The 19,196-nt window shown below is 42.1% G+C and overlaps 1 protein-coding gene across 3 annotated transcripts in view; it reads right to left on the reverse strand.

Annotated features, from left to right (window-relative positions):
* The window catches only part of hhat.L (hedgehog acyltransferase L homeolog), a 155,418-nt gene extending 143,703 nt beyond the window's left edge, over positions 1-11,715 (reverse strand). Inside the window, exon 1 of one of the 3 annotated variants that reach the window (XM_018262566.2) lies at positions 11,514-11,715. In XM_018262566.2, coding sequence (XP_018118055.1) covers positions 11,514-11,543 — 30 coding nt within the window. In that variant the 5' untranslated portion in view covers positions 11,544-11,715. Of the gene's footprint in view, positions 1-1,697; positions 1,836-11,513 lie in introns of those variants that run through there. The other 2 variants (XM_018262563.2, XM_018262564.2) reach the window with 2 other exon arrangements.
* Positions 11,716-19,196: the final 7,481 nt, after the last annotated feature.

A 19,196-nucleotide genomic window follows, 5' to 3' on the forward strand; every position in this document is an offset into this window, starting at 1 on the left:
GGATTTTTTATCCGGAAACTCATTATCCAGAAAGCTTCAAAATACGGAAAAGTCGTCTCCCAAAGGCTCCATTTTATCCAAATAATCCAATTTTTTTTTTTAAATGATTTCTTTTTTCTCCGCAATAATAAAACAGTAGCTTGTACTTGATTCCAACTAAGATATAATTAATCCTTATTGGAAGCAAAACCAGCCTATTGGGTTTATTTAACGTTTACATGATTATCTAGTAGACGTAAGGTATGAAGATCCAAATTATGGAAAGATCCCTCTTCCAGAAAACCCCAGTTCCCAAGCATTCTGGATAAGGGGTCCCATACCTGTACATAGTGGGAGAAGGAGAGGATGCACTATGAAGACAATACAGTATACACAGAATGCTAAAAGTCTTATTCACACTGAAAAAAACTTGCACTTAGATTAATGTTTTAGTCTTTATGATATTAGCAGTTTATATCAGCTACCTGCTGTAATTTATACCAGACACATCCGGGAGAAAAGGAAATTACAGTCAGGTTTCTATGCTCAGAAAATTAAGTTAGTGAGCATAGAAGAGTCATTTGACATTTCTCTGGGCAAACAAGGGACCATTCATAGTTTCTAGAACATCAAGCAAGGACTGCCTGCAATGTAGTCCTCTCCAGGTGGGTCTGCATATGCCCTACTGGGTCAAGCACATGTGGGGGCCCAAATCGAGCAAAGATCAAGTTTTTTGGTGACGAAAACAAACAAGTGACTATGGTCGACCTCATCTTTAAAATTAACATTTGTTAAAAATGGAAGACTCTAAGGGGCAGATTTACTAAGGTTCGAAAGGGAAATTAGAGTTGTTTTTTTTTGGTCAAAAATTGCAATTTCAAGTTTAAAACCACGAACTGTAATTCAAATTTGCATTCAAGCTGCCCCCAGTCATGTGACTTGTGCTCTGATAAACTTCAGTCACTCTTTACTGCAAGTTGGAGTGATATCACCCCCCCCCCCGCAGCCTAACAACAGAACAATGGAAAGGTAACCAGATAGCAGCTCTCTAACACAAGATAACATACCCTCATACTAAGGGTAAGGCCACACTGGGCGTTTTGGGGAGAGTTGGTCGCCTGGCGACTAATAGCCTCGTCTTTGCGGCGACCAATCTCCTCAAATGCCTTCCCTGACTCTGCGCCGTCGCTAATCACATGCGGCGATTCATTTCCCGAAGTTGTCTCAGGAAACTTCGGCCGACTTCGGAAAACGAATCACCGCGTGTGATTAGCGCCGGCGTTTTTTTTTTATTTTAGCCGGCGCAGAGTCAGGGAATGCGTTTGGGGAGATTGGTCGCCGCAAAGACGAGGCGATTAGTCGCCAGGCGACCAATACTCCCCAAAACGCCCAGTATGGCCTAACCCTAAGAGCTTGTGTGGAGTTTGCTGCTACAGTGGGAAGTTTTTCAAGGCCCCTTGAGGGTCTGGGGGTTGGTTTTCAGTGCATCAGGGTAAAACCTGGTGAGAGTTTTTGTTCTTTTCTTTGTTTGTTTTGGATTTTGATCAAAATGAGGAAAAAGCCTGATCCAGCTTCTAAGGTTCAGGAGGCTAAAGCCAGTGGGCCCAGGACTCAGCTGGGTGCAAGGAAGATTGTGGAGCAGACTGGAGAGAGAAACTCCCTGCGTGGGAAGATAAAAGCCAAGTGCAGCCCCAATTGCAAAGGCGCCAGACATTTACCTGCTACAGGCCCTGAGCAGCCCCAGCGTGAGGAAGAACCTGCAATGGATTCCCCAGGCCCAGTTGGAAGTTTCTACAATTCCCCAGTGATGTTCCCCAGTGGCACTGAAGAGGTTAATGCAGGTGCAACACAGAGAGAGCAGAGTGTTGGAGCTGTGGGAAAGGTGATTGCTGCACCTGAGACAAGCAGACAGGTATGCTGGGGGGAAGGGGGCAGCAGTGCACAGAGTGGAGCTGTTGGGAGAATGGACTCTCCCTGGGACTTACTGGCTGCTGATATGGCAGAGGGAGTGCAGGAGGAACACGGAGAGCGGCAGGAGGAGCGCTGGAGTGCAGCCAGAGCAGGTATGTCTGTGCATGGGCATTATACTGGCACGGCTGCTGTGCCCTCTGATTTACCAACCATATCACAGGGGCGCAAAGGGAAAGTTTTCCCGCTGAGTCTGTGACTGATACTGTAACTGCTGATGTCCAATGGCTGTGACTTACCCTGTGTATTAAATAAGGGCCAAAGCAATGTAACGCCTTCTGACTCTGCTGCACCTGGTGTGATGGTGATTAAAGACAATGTTTTTCCATCCACTGATAATACTTGCAATTCTTATATTATGGGCCTTAAAGGCAAAAAATGTACTTTGTGCTTCTGATTTACCATCTACTGCTAATGTCATGGTTCTTAAAGGGAGAGGTTTGCCTTCTACATCACACATGGGGCAGGGTAAGATCTCCCCTCATGGCCCTGCTGGTCTCAATATAAAGACTGGTGCCCCAGTGCAAGCAAATCCTTAGGGCAGTGTTCTGGTGATTGATAAGGTCATTACTGCATTAAGTTGTATGGAGTTGCTGCAAAGCAGGAAAGTGACACTGAGTCAGGAGATCATGAGGGAGATAGAGTGTGACTTTTGCAAGTGGTTCTATAAGGGCCCAGGGCATCAGGAAGGCTGTGGCTTTAAATAAATAGCTGGAGGACATTGAGCTGGAGATAAAGGAGACAATGGAGCAGATAAAGCCCTGGGAGGAATTCTATGCCCATAAGGACAGGTTTAAGGAGATGGGGGGCAATAAAGAACTGCCAAGTGGGACTCTGAGTCACATGATTGAGAACTTGAGTCAAAATCCCTCTCATGATGTTCTGGTTAATGCCCCTGATGAAATGCCATGTGATAATGATGTGACTGGAATGAGACGGATGAGAGTGGGGGGGGGGGGTAAGGATGGAGGAAGAAAGGTCTGGGAAGGTTGTGGGGGGTGGGCTGGCACAGAGTGAAAGTGGGGTGGTGCATGAGCACAAGGTGTCTGGGGAGAATGTGCAAAGAGGCCAAAGCTTCTGGGAAAGGAGAAGGGTTTTTTTGTGAGCGAGAGGCAGGACAAAGGGGCACAGAACGGCCCAGTATTTAAAAGGAGGAATGCGGTCAGGATCCAGTGGGAAGTGGAAAAGGCCAAGGTACCAGGGAGGAAGCTCAGGATTTACCCCTCAGGATGTCTTTGCCTTTATTGCCCAGTCTGCCATAGAATTTGATCTCAGTTTTAATCTTCCCCAGGGGCTGGAGAGGTTCTGTATGATCAGAAGAAAGGAGAGACGGACTGGGAGGGGTTCAGAGCAGTTCCGGTCTCCAGGCCTGACCCTAAGCTCGGCACTAAGCTGGTCACTGTAATGTTCAAAAATGAGTCCGCTTAGGAAACAATGTACTGTGCTGACCCCCCTGAGAAAGGTGTATGATGAGGAAGGCTTTTCGGTGGCAGGTGCAGGTAAAGCTGCAGGTACAGAATAACATCACCAGGCATCTCCCAAATTCCTTCTTCACAGGGAAAGAGAGAGGCTCCTGTATTTACCCAGGGCAGCCCTGCCAGTGCTTCAGGTGCGGCTCAAGGGACATTTGGCAAGTGACTGTAAAGTTAGTGTGTGAGTTGTGTGGGGCTCAGGGCCATGTGAGTAAAGAGTGTAACCGAATCCGCTGTAACCTGTGCATGACCTTGGGTCACTCACACCGCAAATGCCCTGATCCTCTATCCTCAAGGCTTATCCAACGGTGGAACAGGAGCTATTTCAGTCTGGGGAGTCACAACAGCAAGTGCTCAATGCTCAGGAGGAAGTGCAGGATAGAGAAGAGGAAGTGCAGATGGGACAGGAGGAAGTAAGTGTGGTGCAGAGAGAACAGGAAACAACTAGGGAGAAGAGTAGCATAGAGAGGACAGAGGAAGGTGGCACAGAGATGGAGGTCAGGGTTGTAGCAACCAGAGCAGTAGTAGAAAGGCAGTTGTGGCAGAAGGTAAGAAACAAAAGGAAGAAGAGATTTGCATCCAAGGCAAAGCCAGTGACATCCAATAGAACTTTTTTCAACAGCAAAGGTTGGGGGGAGATAATGGAACAGGAGGAAGAGGAACTAAAACAGGAAAGAAATGGTGATGGGCAGTTGGGGGGCACTTTAGACTCCCTTGTAAAACAACAGGTCTCGGGAGGCTGAAAGAGGATTCTGGGAAGAAAAGGAAGGGAAAGTTGGAGGTTTCAAGTGAAGGGCAAAGTGTCTTCCTAGAACAGGATGAGGGATCCCCAGGAATGAGTGGGGTTCAGGAGTAAAGATCAGGAGAACAGAGAACATCAGCAACTAAATCTCAGAAACCCTAAAAGTAAATGGATTGAGGAATAGAAATTTAAACTTTAATGATAATATTGAAGGTTACAGATTGATTATTTGATTTGTTGTTATTTTTAAGTTTATTATTCTGTGCTCTGTGTAATATTTATTTGTATTGATTTTGCTACTTTGTTATAGTATTTTTTCAATAAACAAAATTCCCTAACACAAGATAACAGCTGCCTGGTAGATCTAAGAACAACACTCAATAGTAAAATCCAGGTCCCACTGTGACACATTCAGTTACATTAGTAGGAGAAACAACAGCCTGCCAGAAAGCAGTTCCATCCTAAAGTGCTGGCTCTTTCTGAAAGCGCATGACCAGGCAAAATGACCTGAGATGCACCTACACACCAATATTACAACTAAATAATACAATTGCTGGTTCAGGAATTACATTTTATATTGTAGAGTGAATTATTTGCATTTTAAACAGTGTCATTTAGAAATAAAAACGACATCATAAAAATCATGACAGAATCCCTTTAAGGAAGAAGTTTACATTAAAATGAAGCCTGGGCATCAAAGTTTCATCAAACCTTCTTGTCCTTTCAATGTTGTACCTGTTAGTGTTACTCAGAGTCCCCCCACAACTTATCAGGTAGGTGAAAACAAGGTGTTAAAAACCACACTATGCACATCGGGTGATAAAACAGCAATTGAATGTTATTGAATCTCCCTGGCAAGATTGGAAACAGGTTGCAGACTCCGCAGAGAGGGGAACGAGGCAAAGGTTTCTAGATTTACACGAATCAAGTGGAAAAATGTGTAGGTGTGAGAAAGAATGGAACAGTTGGATGACATGAGTGGGAGGAAACAGCAGGAAGGCTGACGGAGAGGAAACACAATGTAGCATGCGATAAGTGAAAATAAACAGCAAAACATAATGACATAAAAACAGAATGTTTTATCCCTCACAGAGTCTGGATACTGATACTAACTCTCCCGGAGTCCCGGCTGTGTCCTACCATATGGAGGTTTGGGAGCTCCAAACTGCATAAGTTATTGATTGCTATTATTACTATAATTGATTGCTACTATTACTATTATTACTATTATTGATTGCTATTATTACTACAGAACACAATCATTACAGAAGACTAGACGATGTGAAATGCAACAAATATATATCATCAGCAGACTGAAGTGTATTCTCTGCTTTATGATGATGGCCGTGTATTGACTGAACATTCAGGGTAAAATAGTCAACTTGACTGCAAAGACTTCCAGGGCAAGAAGAATGAATGTTTTCTGAGAGCTAAATCTTATTAATAAAAATTATAGATTTAATAAACTGGAACACAGATAGTTTACTAAATATCTGCCAGGCTAATACCCAGTGTATTTTGTGCTGAATTGTTTGGCTTTGACCTTCACTGATTCTGTTACACTAAGGGAAAACCACTGGAGAAACTTGTTTTCTAATAAAAAACAGATGTTCATCTCTTCTAACGACGGGATAATAGTCTCTGGGAAGGGAGTGTGACTGTGGGATAGCAGGTATAGTAGGGAGAGATGGTGCCTATAGAAACAGTGGGATAATAGTCTCTGGGAAGGGAGTGTGACTGTGGATTAGCAGGATATAGTAGGGATGAGATGGTGTTATATTAGTAAACAGTGGATAATAGTCTCTGGGAAGGGAGTGTGACTGTGGGATAGCAGGTATAGTAGGGAGAGATGGTGTCTATAGTAACAGTGGATAATAGTCTCTGGGAAGGTGAGTGTGACTGTGGATAGGCAGGTATAGTAGTGAGAGATGGTGTCTATAGTAACAGTGGATAATTGTCTGGGAAGGGAGTGTGACTGTGGATAGCAGGTATAGTAGGGAGAGATGGTGTCTATAGTAACAGTGGATAATAGTCTCTGGGAAGGGAGTGTGACTGTGGGATAGCAGGTATAGTAGTGAGAGATGTGTCTATAGTAACAGTGGATAATAGTCTCTGGGAAGGGAGTGTGACTGTGGGATAGCAGGTATAGTAGGAGAGATGGTGCCTATAGTAACAGTGGATAATAGTCTCTGGGAAGGGAGTGTGACTGTGGGATAGCAGATATAGGAGGGAGAGATGGTGTCTATAGTAACAGTGGATTAATAGTCTCTGGGAAGGGAGTGTGACTGTGGATAGCAGCGGTATAGTAGGGAGAGATGGTGCCTATAGTAACAGTGGGATAATAGTCTCTGGGAAGGGAGTGTGACTGTGGGATAGCAGATATAGTAGGGAGAGATGGTGCCTATAGTAACAGTGGATAATAGTCTCTGGGAAGGAGTGTGACTGTGGGATAGCAGATATAGTAGGGAGAGATGGTGCCTATAGTAACAGTGGATAATAGTCTCTGGGAAGGGAGTGTGACTGTGGGATAGCAGGTATAGTAGGGAGAGATGGTGTCTATAGTAACAGTGGATAAAAGTCTCTGGGAAGGGAGTGTGGACTGTGGGATAGCAGGTATAGTAGGGAGAGATGGTGTCTATAGTAACAGTGGATAATAGTCTCTGGGAAGGAGTGTGACTGTGGGATAGCAGGTATAGTAGGGAGAGATGGTGTCTATAGTAACAGTGGATAAAAGTCTCTGGGAAGGGAGTGTGACTGTGGGATAGCAGGTATAGTAGGGAGAGATGGTGTCTATAGTAACAGTGGATAAAAGTCTCTGGGAAGGGAGTGTGACTGTGGATAGCAGGTATAGTAGGGAGAGATGGTGTCTATAGTAACAGTGGATAATAGTCTCTGGGAAGGGAGTGTGACTGTGGGATAGCAGGTATAGTAGGGAGAGATGGTGTCTATAGTAACAGTGGATAAAAGTCTCTGGGAAGGGAGTGTGACTGTGGGATAGCAGGTATAGTAGGGAGAGATGGTGTAGTATAGTAACAGTGGGATAATAGTCTCTGGGAAGGGAGTGTGACTGTGGGATAGCAGATATAGTAGGGAGAGATGGTGCCTATAGTAACAGTGGGATAATAGTCTCTGGGAAGGGAGTGTGACTGTGGGATAGCAGGTATAGTAGGGAGAGATGGTGCCTATAGAAACAGTGGGATAATAGTCTCTGGGAAGGGAGTGTGACTGTGGGATAGCAGGTATAGTAGGGAGAGATGGTGTCTATAGTAACAGTGGATAATAGTCTCTGGGAAGGGAGTGTGACTGTGGGATAGCAGGTATAGTAGGGAGAGATGACAACTGTAATATAACTCCTAATACACCTTTCTGACTAGGAGTAGTGACTGCTGGAAATTCAATCACTGAAGCACACTATAGCTTTGTCCATGTACTACCACCCTCAGACATACACCTGCCTTCTGTGTACATCACATTCTTATTTAGCTGATACACTGTTTCTTTACACATAATATATAGTATAAAGTTGCAGACTCAAGCAAGGTGTTACACTTACACAGACATGTTTGATCTACAAATACAATAGTGTTGATGCCTACATTTCAATTATACAAACTCGGATGAAAGCTCCCACCATACCCACCATAACATAAACACGATCTTGTGTTCCCAAGCTGCCCCCTAGAGTTCTTTCATGCAACACTACGCAGAGGTTTTATAATAGAAAATCATATAAACATTAAATAAACCCAATAGGCTGGTTTTGCCTCCAATAAGGATTAATTATATCTTAGTTGGGATCCAGTACAAGCTACTGTTTTATTATTACACAGAAAAAAGAAATCATTTTTAAAAAGTTGGAAAATTTTGATAAAATGGAGTCAATGGGAGATGGCCTGTTCGTAATTCTGAGCTTTCTGAATAGCGAGTTTCCGGATAATGGATCCCATACCTGTACTACACTATAGAGGAACATTAGATAAATCACAGATGGCAAGCTTACAATAATACAGATTGCTCTTCGTCAGAGGATTTATTAACTCGTCTTTTTACCAAGTAAACATCAGTGTAGCAAATGGACCCCCCAGTCATTTTTAAAGGGGTTGTTCACCTTTAAATGAACTGTTAGTACGATGTAGAGAGGGATATTCTGAGAAAATTTGCAACTGGTTTTCATTTTTATTATTTGTGGTTTTTGACTTATTTAGCTTTTTATTCAGCAGTTTATAATTTCAGCAATCTGGTTGCTAGGGTGTAAATTACCCTAGCAACCATGCATTGATATGAATGAGAGACTGGACTATAAATAGGAGAGGGTCTGACTAGTAAGTAATGAAAAGTAGTACAGATCAAGTCAATAGGCACACATTATGTGGCCAATACTAAGCAACTTTTCAATTGGTCTTAATTATTATTATTTTTTTTTATAGTTTTCAATAATGTTCCTTCTTCTGACTCTTTCCAGCTTTCAAACTGGGGTAACTGACCCCATCTAAAAAACAAATGCTCTGTAAGGCTTCACATGTATCGTTATTGCTACTTTTTATTACTCCTCTTTCTATTCAGGCCTCTCCTATTCATATTCCAGTCTCTTATTCAAATCAGTGCATGGTTGCTAGAGGGATTTGGACCCTAGCAACCAGATTGCTGAGTTTGCAAACTGAAGAGCAGCTGAATCAAAAGCTAAATAACTCAAAAACCACAAATAATAAAAAATTTAAACCAATTGCTAGGGATGCACCGAATCCACTATTTGGGATTCGGCCGAATCCCCAAATCCTTGGTGAAAGATTCGGCCGAATCCGTATCCTAATTTGCATATGCAAATTAGGGTCAGGAAAAGGAAAAAATGGAAAAAAATCATCTTTTATGACGAAAAGTCACAATTTCCCTACCCCCTAATTTATATATGCAAATTAGGATTCGGTTCGGCCAGGCACAAGGATTTGGCCGAATCTGAATCCTGCTGAAAAAGGCAGAATCCCGAACCGAATCCTGGATTCGGTGCATCTCTACCAATTGCAAATTGTCTCAGAATATCACATTCTACACTCACTCTCTCACTCTCCTTCCTAAATTTCACTTTTCTTCCCTATTAATAACATTAATATTAAAGGGGTTGTTCAACTTTGAGCTAACTTTTAGTATGATGTAGAGACTGATATTCTGAGACCATTTGCAATTGGTTTTCATTTTTTTATTATTTGTGGGTTTTAAGTTATTTCATTTTTTCTGCAGCTCTGCAGTTTGTAATTTCACCAATCCGGTTGCTAGAGTCTAAATTACCCTAGCAACCATGCATTGCTTTGAATAAGAGACTGGAATATGAATAGGAAAGGGACTGAATAGAAAGAGGAGTAATAAAAAGTAGCAATAACAATCCATTTTGTAGCCTTACACAGCATTTGTTTTTTAGATGCGGTCAGCGACCCCCATTTGAAAACTGGAAAGAGTCAGAAGAAGAAGTAATTAAAAAATAATTCAAAATCTATAAAATAAAAAAATGAGGGCCAATTGAAAAATTGCTTAGAATTAGCCATTCAATAACATACTAAAAGTTAACTTAAAGGTGAACCAACACTTTAAAAGAGAACTAAACCCTAAAAGTGAATATGTCTATAAATGCACAGTATATTGCACCAGCCTAAAATTTCAGCTTGTCAATAGCAGCAATGATCCAGGACTTCAAACTTGTCACAGGGGGTCACCATCTTGGAAAGTGTCTGTGACACTCACATGCTCAGTGGGCTCTGATTGGCTGTTGAGAAGCTAAGCTTAGGGCTCGTCACTAATTATCCAGCAGAAAATGAGCTTCCCTGGCTGTAATATAAGCTGATGCTACAGGTTTGCTGATTATTAAATTCTGATGCTAATTGCACTGGTTTCTGTGCTGCCATGTAGTAATTATGTGCATACCTCCCAACCGTCCCGTTTTAGGCGGGACAGTCCCGCTTTTATGCGCCTGTCCCGCTGTCCCGGAATGTAGCCTTAATGTCCCGCTACACTGGGGCTCTGTCGCTCTTCCTGGTGCGTTTTTTGCCGAAGTCTCGCGAGAAGAGACTTTGCCGTGATGTCACAAGCTGTGCGGCGTGCGCGTCTCCATCTAGTCCCACCCTGTAAGGAGGGGGCAGGATTCAGAGACTTGTGCGCGCTGGGACTCAGTCTGGGCTGGGAGCTGAGGCGGGGGGAAAGGCGAAAGCCGCTATACAAAGGAGCCTGGCTTTCTCGGAGCTTTCATTTTGGATCCTTTGGCTGCCAGACTGCTATAGCCGCAGCACACACTGTCACTCGCGACGCTCGCTTGTTTTGGTTCTACTGCGGCGTTGCGCCTGCGGCCAAACCGATGGAGGAGGAGTCTGGCGGTGTCCGAGCTCTGCTGCTACAAAGTGTCGTGTCGGGACTTGAGAGCTCAGCTGCATAAATGCCCGCAGAACTACAGGTGTGTGTAATGGAAGGGCACAGTGGGTTCCTGGGGTGTGTTGTACAGCTGCTCACTATTAACAGGGGCACGTGTCAACCAAGGGGAAGGGGTGTGTTTTTGTAAAATGGGTGTGTCTTTGGGGGGGGTGTCCATCGAGTGGGCGTGGCCAAAAAAAATTCGGCCGCGCTACGCGCGGCTAATTTTTTGTCCCTCTTTCCTATTCTCAAATGTTGGGAGGTATGTATGTGTATTAATTACTAATCAGCCTTATATTGTGACATTTCTATTCTATGTGTACTGTATATTGTGAGTGGCTCCCTAAGCTCAGTAAGTGACAGCAGCACAGAGCATGTGCATTGAATCAGCAGAAAAGAAGATGGGGAGCTACTGGGGCATCTTTGGAGGCACCGATCTTTACTGCTAAACGGCTGTGGTTGCCTTGGGCTGGTATAGAAACACAAACACAACATTTCTAGCTACTTCTTTTGTTAGGCAGTGGAGGACCTTGAATGTGCCAGCACCCAGCCCACCCCACAAAACTCTACTAACTATAGTCTTACTAAAGGAGACCGGGTACAACTCACTCCTCAGCAGCAAATGAAGCCAGAAATGCAAACCATTACCTTGTTGCTATGGTAAATGGAACCCTAGCAACCTTATAGCTTCTGACATTGTGGAAAGCAGCTGAACAAAAAGGATAATACATTTAAAAAAAATGTAAATCGTCCATGAATATCATTATGTAACTAAAAGTGAATAAAAAGATGAAGTGCCCCTTACAAACCAGCCCTGCAAACAATAATGAGAAACTCATTCCTAAGTCAGTGAGAGGAAACAGCTCAGTCAGTATCCTGGTTACAGTCGACAGGAGAGATAATGTACGGAAAGCATTTTAGGACAACATGAGGAAGCGCCAAATGTAAAGACCATATACCTTGTTTTTCTCCTTCCGCCTCTCATTCATGTCTAGCCATCCTGCATATCCATTCCATTCTCACTGCTCTGCTGCTGGACCTGCCTACCGTGCAGACCAGTTCACAGCCCAGCCCCCCTAGTTTCATTGGTTGGCAGGCATATCAGGGGACTTTCTAGGTATTTGATTAGCTGTGAGTCTTGTCAGTAACTTCGGCTTCCACTATGTAAACAATGCATCAAGCTTGTATGGCTCGCAGTGCATGTGTAAGAAAGAGAGCCCGCCCCTATAAATCAAAGCCGCTTCTGTTGTTACTTGTGTGACTTATGCTGATTGGCCAGATGTAGAGAGCCTCTTGAAATCTGCTTTGTGATTGGCCAGTCTTCGTCTTCAGTTGGCTTTGAGAAAGGGGTGTGTGTGGAAATGTCTGTGGTATTAGTTATGAAGTTAACACCCGGAAGCTGCGTTAATTAAAGCTTGTTAGGAAGTTGCTGTGCCCAAATTGTTAGGAATGATAATGCCTTTTAAAAAGGATTGGTTTTCTTTTTAAGCAGTATTGGCAACAAACCAGTTTCAGAGGTGCCAGTGTGGCGGATATCACCCCAGTCAGCTCGGGGCCGCCATCAGAATTTGTGGGTCCTCCCCCATACAACAAATGTTTCTGTCCCAACCCCCACAAGTAAAAAAAAAGAAACATTGGTGGACATTAGGGTTGCCACTAGGGATGCACCGAATCCAGGATTCAGTTCGGGATTCGGCCTTTTTCAGCAGGATTAGGATTCGGCCGAATCCTTCTGCCTGGCCGAACCCAAAACCTAATTTGCATATGTAAATTAGGGGCGGGTTGGGAAATCATGTGACATTTCGTCACAAAAGAAGAATTTTTCCCACTTTTTTCATTCCTGCCCCTAATTTGCATATGTAAATTAGGGTTCGGTATTCGGCTGAATCTTTCAGCAGGGATTCAGCCAAATCCCAAATAGTGTATTTGGTGCATCCCTAGTTACCACTTTTGCTGGCGCCTAAACCCGAACAAAGGGGGTGGAGCAGTGATGACATAAGAGGTAGACACATTGAAGTAGGTGGAGTTATTAGGCTAGGGTAGGGTTATTACCTCACTAAAGGCCCCCATACACGGGCCAATAAAAGCTGTCGGCAGACCGAGTCGGCAGCTTATTGGCCATGTGTGGGGTCATCCGGCGGACGTCCCCGATCGATATCTGGCCGAAAGTCGGGCAGATGTTGATTGGGCAGGGTAAAAAAATCCCATGGGATCGTGGCCGCATCTGTTCGTTGATGTGGTCCAGCGACCCAACCTCCCGTGCTGCTTCCATTCTGATCCGATCTTTGGGTGGTAGGGTTGCCACCTGTTTGATTTTGACCTGAACAGTTTTTCTAAGGCCTGTTCGAGGTCTCAACTTTCTGTTCGGTATTCAGCCTTGTGAAAACAGAACAATAATCTGCCAATATATGAAAACCAATTAAATGCCAAGATACTCACCTTGACATGGATTTGTTATTATGAAGTGCAGTTTATTTCTTGTTATTAAAGAAACTTTCTGTCCCATTTAAAACATTCCGAAAACTGGACAGAAATCCAACCATTTGCATTTAAGTGATGTAATTACCCTGATCTAGCATCATAGCTCCACGACATCATTGTGCCTGCCTCTGATGTCATCATGCCCACCCCAAGATCACTGCTCCACCCCCAATGCTATCTGTCACGCCCGACAAAAGTGGCAGCCCTATTCAGTGGTGATTTACTTCTTGCTTCGGCAGTGGCTCGGCTTCTACCCAGCACAGCATGAGTGACTCAAGGGTGGCCCAGCTAATCCAAGAAATGCAGCACGCCTGCACCTCCCTTAACATATAGAATCCACCTGGCCTGGGAGGTTTGTTCCGCTAGTACCTCCCTGATGGCGGCCCTGTATCAGCTCTATGAGGTTTTAGGGCTTTTCAATTAAGGGGTTAAAAAATTTTTTTTTTCAAAATGCATCAGTTAATAGTGCTGCTCCAGCAGAATTATGCACTGAAATCCATTTCTCAAAAGAGCAAACAGATTTTTTTATATTCAACTTTGAAATCTGACATGGGGCTAGACATATTGTCAATTTCCCAGCTGCCCCAAGTCATGTGACGTGTGCTCTGATAAACTTCAATCACTCTTTACTGCTGTACTGCAAGTTGGAGTGATACAACCCCCTTCCTTTCCTCCCCAGCAGCCTAACAACAGAACAATGGGAAGGTAACCAGATAGAAGCTCCCTAACACAAGATAACAGCTGCCTGGTAGATCTAAGAACAACACTCAATACTAAAATCCAGGTCCCACTGTGACACATTCAGTTACATTGAGTAGGAGAAACAAAAGCCTGCCAGAAAGCAGTTCCATCCTAAAGTCCTGGTTCTTTCTGAAAGCACATGACCAGGCAAAATGACCTGAGGTGGCGCCTACATGCCAATATTACAACAACACAAAAAATACACTTGCTGGTTCAGGAATGAAATTTTATATGGCAGAGTAAATTATTTGCAGTGTAAACAGTGCAATTTAGAAATAAAAACTACACAATAAAAATCATGACAGAATCCCTTTAAGTCTCTAGGTTGGTGTTCCAAGATAGAGCACCATACTGCAATTGCTCCAAGCGCCACAAGGGGGCAGCCACACAGTATAGAAACAGCATGCAAAATGTATAAAGTAGAATTATGCATCTTTTATTATTTAATGCAAACTGATAGCTACATGTCTGTAGGTGTGGGGGAATCATATTCCAAGTGAAAATGACAGGTTTATATATTTGCCAGTAATGCAGCTGATTGGAGGGGGAAGAGTATTAATACAATTTGGATGTATGGGGCTACTGGAATAAAACTTCATAAATAACATGGTGCATTTGATTGGATTGCCACAAGAGGTCAGCAAAGACTGTACAACCTTTCTGAGAAATGTAAAATCAATGTTAACAATGAAAACATTTAAATAGCTTTTTCTACTTGTATCATCATTGCTGATACTAGGCTTCTTGGTGTAAGGCACATACTGTTTATTGATCGTGATCCTGTCTGTGCAGACCCATGACCATCATTTCTGCACTGTAATTTTCCCTTATACAATCTATGATGAGCATTGGGTTGTAAAAATGTCACAAGATGCCAAATTTTATTAAATAGGGTTGTTCACCTTTAAATTAACTTTTAGTATGATGTAGAGAGTGATATTCTGAGACAATTTGCAATTGGTTCTAATTATTTATTATCTGTGTTTGTTATTCAGCCGCTCTCCAGTTTGCAATTTAAGCAATCTGGTTGCTAGGGTCCAAATTCCCCTAGCAACCATGCACTGATTTAAATAAGAGACTGGAATATGAATAGGAGAGACCTAAATAGAAAGATGAGTAATAAAAAGTAGCAATAACAATACATTTGTAGCCTTACAGAGCATTTGTTTTTTAGATGGGGTCGGTGACGCCCATTTGAAAGTTGGAAAGAGTCAGAAGAAGAAGGCAAATAATTCAAAAACGATAAATATGCTTGGAATTAGCCATTCTATAACGTAATAAAAGTGAACATACAGGTTAAAACTCCCCTTTAACAGGTGAAATGACAGACACAGGAAGGTTGGTATTATTTTCCCAGGGAAGTTGGGCACTGGATTCTGTGTGGTCTGTTCTAATTTCATCAAGAATATGCAGCACTGCTACAGGGACCAAGAATATTGATAAAATGAAAACAAGAAACGGAATATACATTTTTTATAGATTTGCACTTTTACTAAGACATGGGGCAATTAGTAATTCAGAGTTGTATAAGGCACCTTCAAGGGAAGCTTTCAAAATACTCTGAAATCTCATTGATGACAGATGGACTTCTGCCGAAAGCAGAGGAAATGAGCTTGCGCCTTCAGCATAGGAAACGGTTCTTCACAATAAGGCCATAGAAAGTATGGAATTTCCAGTTGATTTAGCTGGTGTTGGCAGGCTCAGTCAATGCCTTCAAGAAACCACTGGGTCTTTATCTTGTGAGCAGGTAGATAGAGTTTCAGCTCTTGGGCTAATGAGGGGGAAATGCTGATTCAGTAGGTTGGGTAGGACTAGATTCAAGCCCAACATACATGGGAAAAACCTTTACTGGTGTTATTGTCTGCCTGCCTCTGGGTTACAATTAACAGTAGGATCATTTTAGGACTAATGAAAGTAATGAAAATAAAATAAACAATGAGTTAGCCTTTGTGTTTGGGATTGAAAGAGGCCCTTCAAAGGTTACATATAGATGAACCCTCCAAATAAATGAATGTAAAATTGCTCACAGCATTCTTTTGCAGTTTGAAATGCTTATTTTTTTCTAGTGTCTTAAAGGACAAGGAAAGTCTAAAATAGAATAAGGCTAGTAATGCTGTATTTTGTATACTAAACATAAGCATAAACTTACTGCACCACAAAGTCTTATCAAACAAATGATTTATGCTTTCAAAGTTGGCCACAGGGGGTCACCATCTTGTAACTTTGTTAAACATCTTTGCAAGACCAAGACTGTGCACATGCTCAGTATGGTCTGGGCTGCTTTGGGATCGTCATAAACAAAACTGCTTGAATTCTGCATGGCTGGGAAGTAAGGCGGGGGGCTCCCCCTGCTGTTCATAAGTTTGATTGTTTCCCTGCTCAGCAGTTAGGGAACGTCTGACAATTCCTATCCACAGCAGTAAATGAAGGGAGAATTTCACTGCATACAGTCAGGTTTCTTATAAAAACGGTGCACATTTTTTTAATTAAACTATATTGGAGATAGGTTTCTTTTTCATTAAAGAAAGTAAAAATGGGATTTAATTTTTTTGCCTTTCCTTGTCCTTTAACTAGAAACTAAAGGCAGCAAAACTTGCTGTTTATTTTAGGCAACTGACCACAGTCAGCTGAAAATCATTTTAATGAGAAAAGGAACATCTTGTGATGTGATCATTGGATCTTCTACTTAGATCTGATGAGAGAAAGAAACAACTGTTCTGTGCCCATTAACTTCACTTTCTAAACAGCGCAATATCCCAAGAAGCTCCATTTCTCACTTAATTAATTTTCCGCTGATTGTAGCCATTTGGTTGAAGCGAACAGCAGGTGGCACTGATCAAATTCATTTTATGAACTGTTTAAAACATGTTAATATCTTGAAAACTAGAAAAAAATGTATTTTCATTACAAAAGTACGTAGAAAAGCAATTTCACAGGCATCTGTTTTGAAAGCAATAAAGCTTTTTGGCAAAGTTAATTTTCCCACTATATTCCCACTACTGTACCTGAAAACATTCAAAAACATTTTCCCTAAAAGCAACTTTCCCATATTTGCTCATAGTAAAAATATTTATGATCCGCAGAATGCTTCCTGGTGACTTCAGATCAATGAACAGGTATCTGCATTGTGGCACCAATTTTTTGCCGCAGCTTAGAATGCTTTTTCCAACTTCAGATCTGGAGACCAGTTTTTGTTGGTTAAGCAATAGGGAAATTTGAAGAATGCTGTTGGGCATAGCACAAAAACTTACATTGTGGTAAAAAAAAAAAAAAAGTAGACACCAATTAAAATAATTTAATTTGACTTTCCATAAAAGAAAAAAAAAATCCCCCTTGATAAAAAAATATTATTCAAATTCAAACAGAATATAAATTCCCTCTTATGTCATTTGGTTCCTTATGATATATACTGTACAGTGCAATTCTGATTAATTTGTCAATTTGTCTCAAGCAAATATAAAAAACAAATATTAAAGGGGATGTTGACCTTTGCCAGTTACATCATACCAATACTTTTTTTTTAGATGCCTTTCATGCAAAACACAATACTGTAAACCTCTTGATCTCCTGCTAGAGATTCAATAATCGTATCAATTTGCGATCTCTGAATTCTTAGTGCTGAAGACATGAGCAATGAGCGGATTTATTGCCTTCAAAGATTTGTGCACACCATTGTGTCGAATCTCCTACTTCCAGTTGCCTATTGGACAACACTCTACCCCAGTCTGTTGTGTGCTTACTATACATGATGTTGTCTAACTCTATCTACCCTAGCGGAGCTTAGGAAGGGTCAGCGACCCCCCCTTAGACCTGAGGCGCCAGACCCCAATCTTCTTTTTCTCTCATCTTCATACAGGTCTCAAGTGTCAGAACAGAACTTCCCTGACTTTCAGCATTAATCCTCATGTTCACCGACGTGAAGGTATAATGACAGATTTCTATTGCAGTTTTGCAATTGAATTTTTATTGAACTGTAGGATGTTTAATAACTATGATATCCAAAGTCTTACGTGGTTTCCCATCTTTCCAATCAAGAAAATGTCACCATAACAAAGGAACACAGTCTCTATCTTAAGAGAGAAATGACACCGCTCAACTAAAATAACTGTTATTAACAGGACCTTAAGGCAGATGCCTGCACAAAGCCCAGTTTTAAAATTTGCAGGCAACGGAGGAAAGGAAAATTATTTAGGAACCATCTAAATGATCACTATGGTTCTGTTCCTGCTTAGGAACTGACGCCCTTAAGGTGTCACCTGCTAATATGGAAGCGCAGCCACAGAGATGTCTACTGACCCCAGCTTGGTATGGTGATAATGATCCAGTCTAGTATTCTTATTCTTGTTCTTATTATTATATTTCCTGATCGTAAAGAAGAATGTGGTTAGACAGGTTGAAACTGCAAACCAAGTCAATAGCACCATCATAGAACTTAGAACAAGTGAAGGTCTATGGTTCGCAAGGAGCAGGTCTGGAGAAACTTGAAGGCCAATGCAATGAAGCAGTCATTAGCTTCACTGTTAATACAATGCACTGAATTATATATCTAGCCTTGTTATGTGCAAATAGGAAGAAAATACTATACATAGTAACATAGTAAGTAAGGTTGAAAAAAGACACACGTCCATCAAGTTCAACCTCTTTTTATTTTTTTAAATTTTTTTTATTATATCTGCCTAACTGCCAGTTGATCCAGAGGAAGGCAAAAAAACCCATCTGAAGCCTCACCAATTTGCCTCAGAGGGGGAAAAAATTCCTTCCTGACTCCAAAATGGCAATTGGTCTAGTCCCTGGATCAACTTGTACTATGAGCTATCTCCCATATCCCTGTATTACCTCACTTGCTAAAAAGCCATCCAACCCCTTCTTAAAGCTATCTAATGTATCAGCCTGTACCACTGATTCAGGGAGACAATTCCACATCTTCACAGCTCTCACTGTAACAAACCCCTTCCCAATATTTAGGCGGAACCTCTTTTCTTCTAATCGGAATAGATGACCTTGTGTCAGCTGGAAAGACCTACTGGTAAATAAAGCATAAGAGAGATTATTATATGATCCCCTTATATATTTATACATAGTTATCATATCTCCCCTTAAGCGCCTCTTCTCCAGCGTGAACATACCCAATTTGGCCAGTCTTTCCTCATAGCTAAGATTTTCCCTTTACCAGCTTAGTTGCCCTTCTCTGTACCCTCTCTAATAAAATAATGTCCTGTTTGAGTGATGGAGACCAAAACTGTACGGCATATTCTAGATGGGGCCTTACCAGTGCTCTATACAGTGGAAGAATGACCCCCTCTTCCCGTGACTCTATGCCTCTTTTAATACAACTCAAGACCTTATTTGCCCTTGATGCTGCTGACTGGCATTGCTTGCTACAGCCAAGTTTATCATCTACAAGGACTCCAAGGTCCTTT

This window comes from Xenopus laevis, chromosome 5L (assembly GCF_017654675.1).
Source record: "Xenopus laevis strain J_2021 chromosome 5L, Xenopus_laevis_v10.1, whole genome shotgun sequence".
Classification (NCBI taxonomy): Eukaryota; Metazoa; Chordata; class Amphibia; order Anura; family Pipidae; genus Xenopus; species Xenopus laevis.